Here is a 4861-nt window from a genome sequence, read left to right on the forward strand (position 1 = left end):
CTCGCCTCCAGTGACGGAGAGCCCACCACCTTCCCAGCAGAAAACCCAAGTTGGTCTCGACGCCACGCAGGGAGCCTCGAGCATCTTGCAGTCTATGCACGCTGGGATGGACCTCAGCCTTCTTGTGACAGTGTGGTTCGCCCCGTGCTCAGCTCGTGAGCGTAGTCCATGTCCTTTTTGGATGAATCACTCCCCAGCTGCTGACAACCTTGAGCCCAACAGAGAAACCTTGGGGCTTTTTTCCCTGGTTGTTTCTGGCCAAGTGGTGACTCAGCTGTCAGAGGCAAATAGCTCCTCATGCTTTATCTGCACACTCGTTGACCACCCAGAGCCATAAAAAGCAATTTCTCCAGGGCTCCCTCCCCACGAAGCTGGACTTCAAAGCAAGAGGGCTGGCCTGAGATTCAGTGGGAATATTCATAAAGAGGCTCAATAAAAATCTCTCTCCAGAGCACAGAAGCCTTGTATGGGTCTGGGTCAGGTGGCAGAGCGTTTTGTCAACAGTGAGTTGGTATCAACTGCCTAGGCAGAAAGTGAGGAAAGCAGATCCTACCCGTGAAGCCTACGCCACTGCACGGAGACTGGTAACAGCAAAAAGCTTCTACACCGGGCATTTGCCCGGCCCCTACTCCTGCCCCCGGAGCAGCTCTGTTTTCATTTCTCTTCTTTGTCTTCTTCTTCTTTCTCTGAGATTTCAGCAGCCAGGATTTCCTCGTCATCCTGTGCTGTGGCAATCACACGAATGGTGACTAAACTGTCAGAGGATTTTGAGAACAATTCTTCTCCCAGGTGGACACGTGCTTTGTGGGAGGCGGCAGGCGATCTCCGGTGCACGGGTGATTTTGGTGGGGTCGGGCTGAAGCTGGAACCCTGCAATCCAAAAAAGAAAAAAAGGCAAAAATCAGCTTTAGCGGAGCCTCGTCCAGCCCCCCCAGCCACGGCGCTGGCGCTGTGTGGAGCCAGGGAGGTGTTCTGTGGGGCGTCACCACGCTGGGCGTGTCACTGGGACGCCAGCGTACTGCCAGAGGTGACCCCGTGCGGAGAGCGGCTGGGATACACCCTGCACGTGGCAGGAGACACGCGTGGAGCCGAGTGCCATGCTCGCGCCTCCCGCACAAGCTCCTGCTTTGCTCCTGAAGCAACTGGGGGGGTTGATCTTGGCAAAAGCGTGGCTGAGGCGTCGTTGTGAGGGAGCAGCCCTGTCCTAAAGCCGCAGCAACCTCACCATGGCTGTGCCACAGGGAGTGATGTCCTTCTATCACAGTCCTGCCCACCCCACTAGCAGGGTTAGCTCCTAATCCATGCCCTCTCCAATGACGGGTCTTGTTGCCTCCACCCCATGGAGCACGTGGTGCCCCCGTTCACCACTGCCATTAACTGATTATTAATTAGTGTGAGGCGCTGCATTGTGTGAAGCTTCGTCGTGCTTTTGCGAAGGAGGGCAGAGACACAGATATGCCCCACATCCCCCTGGTATTTACCCAGCCCCAAGGCCACCGCGCACACCCTGTCAGCTGCTCTTCTACCTCCCCTTACCCGCCCAGATGGCACAGCTCTGTGGTGGGAGGCGTACCAGCAAGGTCTGCGCAGAGACTCGACCTTGTAACGAGTTCAGCAGAGACACTCAGAAGGGAAAAATAGAAAAGAAGAAGAGCAAGGCCGTTTTCTTTTATGGTTGCTCACAACAAAAAAGCTGCAGGATGCCATGCCTACTGCTGGGGGCCTTGGCCACAGCCACGCTGTGAGAGCGTTGCAGGTATTGGCTGACCTGTGCATGCTGCACGCCAGCATCGCCTCCATCCCATCAGCACGTCGATTAATGATGAGGGGCGCTGTCTCTGAGGCACGGAAGGGACATTCATCTGCGGCTATAGCCCAGCTAGGAACTGGGCTCAGACTTAGCATAGCTGGGCCAAAAGTCAATGTATTTCCCTTTTGCATTGCAAAACAAACCCTGCGAGACAATGGCACGGTCTCGGAGTCAGATGCTGGGCAGCCCCTTCCTGTTCACCCGTGTCATGTCAGACCCCGATGTCCGCAGCTCACTGCTTTAAGGCACCGTAACAACAGGCGCTGGAGCTGGCCGGGGCATCTAAGGAAGCAAAGCCCAGTTGCCACCCTCCCCACGCTGACCTGCGTCGCCTGCATCGCCTTCAGCTCCTTCAGCCTCCACAGGAGCTGGGCCAGTGGCCCCTTGCCCCCTGCCCTCCCCATGGCAGCCAGGGCAGCCTGGAAGAGCTTCGGGGTGTCAGCTTTTGGGGGGATGATCAGCGGGTCTCCGGGCGCTCCCTTCTCATCTTTGGGCTTATTGTTGTTCCTCAGCATTTTCCTATGCAAGGGAAAGGAGAGAGGTTATTTCAGTCTGGGAGCGCGTTAAATTAGCTGGATTTTGAACAGAGATTTCTTCATGCCTTAGGAAGGACAGAATGACGCGGAAAACTCAGACAAGTGTTTGTATAGTTTTTTTAAGTGGGTGCGCTTTGGCCACGCTCGTTCCCCAGTTGCGCCCGTGTTTGGCGGTGGAGCTTTGCAGCAGGGCTGGGCTGGCCCTGGGCATCTCTGGTGCCCCCTGCCAAAGCACAGCAGCTCTGGCCCGGCTCTCCCCCGGGGCCATGGGCCTGATGCCCAACGCCTGCACCTGCAGCTTTCCCAGTGCTTTGCACAGGGAGGAATCTCCCCCGTGATGGTGAAACCTGCAGCAGCCCGCCACGCACTTGGCCTTTTTACGCAGCAGCTTCTGAGACTCTGGATAATGCACCAAAATCTCGTTCAAGTCCTTCTTATCCAAAATGAAGAGGTTCGCAAAGCCATGAGCGATGACGTTTGCTGTTCGGCGATTTCCCCCCCCTGCTGCCAGCAAGCTGCAAGAGACACGGCGAGGCGTTAACGCTGGCGTTCAGGGGCTCGCCACAACGTTTGCAATTTAAAATCTCCCTCTTCCTATAGTGTCCCCCTGGCCCTTTCAGAGGACCCAAGAGCTCAATTTTCACCCCTTCTGAAATTCTCCACGCCCCGTTTTTAAAGAACGCTGGGCAATGTTGGCATGGAGTGCTATATAAAAAGTAATTTGCCCATCTGAAGGTTTAAATATTGCCTTTTACACCGCCCTAGTGCCTGCCAGGCTACAGGGGGGCAAATTCCATCACAGCGTTACAAATGGGCTGGGGACTTCACAGGCCCGTGGAATGGGCAGGTTGATGGCGGGGGGGCTGTTTTAGCGAAACGTCTTTTCGCATTCAATTCCCCACCCCTCCATGTACCTCTGTTCACTGCCACCGGCTCCCTGGGCAGAAAGCAGCACGATGACAAAAACCACGGAAAAACCCCAGGAACAAAAGCTGTGATTTGTGCAGCAGATGCTGCTTGGTGTTGGGGCTCTCGAGAGCACAGATTAACTGAGGTGTTACGGATCTCCCCACCTCCCACCCTCCGCACCCAGAGCCCCCCAGCCGCATTCTCCCAGCTCACCTGATTTCTCCAAACACAGATCCGGCTTTCAGAGTCACCAGCACGGTTTTGCCATCAGGTCCTCCCAGCACCTGCACTTGTCCCGCCTGAATAATGTACATCTCGCGGCCGATTTCTCCCTGCAGCAGAGGCGGGTGCTGCATGGGGTGCCCCCAGACAGGGGGACCCCATGGGTGCCTTAACCTGCCCCTTGCTGGGAACCCCTGCGACCATACCACCCTCCCCCAAGCCCTCAAACCGCTTTGTCCTGATGGTGCTCACTGCCAAGCATCCTCATCTACAAGCAGCCGTGCTCTCCTCCAGCTCGCAGGCTCTCCCCGTACCCTGCTGTTCGTGGCTGCTGCAGAAGAGGTCAGTCTTTGCACAAGACTGGCTGCAACTGATGATGTTTTTCCTCTGAATTTCCTCCCTGTGAAGCATCTCGATGCCATGGTGATGGGCCAGGCCTGGCTTTCCCCTACTCTGCATCACTCTGGGTGCCCTGCAGAGCCTGGCTGTGATGCCAGAGATGGGAGGGCACCGAGCGTCCCATTACCTTCTTACAAACGTAGTCATTGGGCAGGTAGACCACTGATCTGAGCCGCTTCAGCATGTCAAAGATCATCTGCCTGTCGCAGCCCTGAGCCAAAACAGAGCCGACTGCACCGTCAGTACACGCCGGCATGCCAGGCTCCACCAGCCGGGGCCCACATGACAGAGGGTACCTGGAAGAGGGCCACCTTGCTCACGATGTTGTAGTTCACATCGATGGCGATGTCCAGCCTCATCTTGTCCGGCAGCTGCACCAGCAGCTCTGACTCATCTGTGGGACAAAGCAGAAAACCAGCTCCTTCCAGCACTTGATCCCAGAGCGTGTCCTTGGCATGGCAGTAGGAAAGCAGCCTGCGCTCTGGTGGCAGAGGGCAGGGAGCAGCTCACCCAGAAGGGTCTCCTCCAGCCTCTGCCTACCCAGCAACCTGCAGATCCAAAGCCAATGGGCGATGGGGAACCACCCTTCATGGTACCCCCAATGGCTCCCTGAGACAGACCAGTAAGGCCAATCACAGAACCACGGAATCGTTTGGGTTGGAAAAGCCCTTTAAGATCCCCATTCCCCTAACCCTGCCATCCCACCACTAAACCCTGGCCCTAAGCACCTCCTCTGCCCAGCTTTTAAATTCCCCCAGGAATGGGGACTCGACCCCTTCCCTGGGAAGCCCCTTCCAGGGCCTGACAGCCCTTGCGGGGAAGGAATTTTTCCCAATGTCCAACCTAAACCTCCCCTGGCACAACCTGAGGCCATTTTCCCTCATCCCATTGCCTGTTCCCTGGGCAGAGCCCAACCCCCCCCGGCTCCCCCCTCCTGTCAGGCAGTTGTAGGCAGCGATAAGGTCTCCCCTCAGCCTCCTCTTCT

The 4861-nt window shown here is 56.6% G+C and overlaps 1 protein-coding gene across 1 annotated transcript in view; it reads right to left on the minus strand.

The window, feature by feature from the left end:
* Positions 1 to 611: 611 nt before the first annotated feature.
* Positions 612 to 4861, minus strand: part of CNGB1 (cyclic nucleotide gated channel subunit beta 1) — a 34621-nt gene continuing 30371 nt past the window's right edge. The window contains exons 28-33 of the mRNA XM_035898820.1: positions 4173 to 4270; positions 4004 to 4087; positions 3469 to 3587; positions 2715 to 2861; positions 2134 to 2329; positions 612 to 870 (exon numbers count right to left, since the gene is read on the minus strand). Of these exons, the coding sequence (XP_035754713.1) occupies positions 655 to 870; positions 2134 to 2329; positions 2715 to 2861; positions 3469 to 3587; positions 4004 to 4087; positions 4173 to 4270 (860 nt within the window). The 3' untranslated portion in view covers positions 612 to 654. The remainder of the gene's footprint in view (positions 871 to 2133; positions 2330 to 2714; positions 2862 to 3468; positions 3588 to 4003; positions 4088 to 4172; positions 4271 to 4861) is intronic.

This window comes from Egretta garzetta, unplaced genomic scaffold, assembly GCF_000687185.1.
Source record: "Egretta garzetta isolate BGI_Z169 unplaced genomic scaffold, ASM68718v1 scaffold27, whole genome shotgun sequence".
In the NCBI taxonomy this organism is placed as follows: domain Eukaryota; kingdom Metazoa; phylum Chordata; class Aves; order Pelecaniformes; family Ardeidae; genus Egretta; species Egretta garzetta.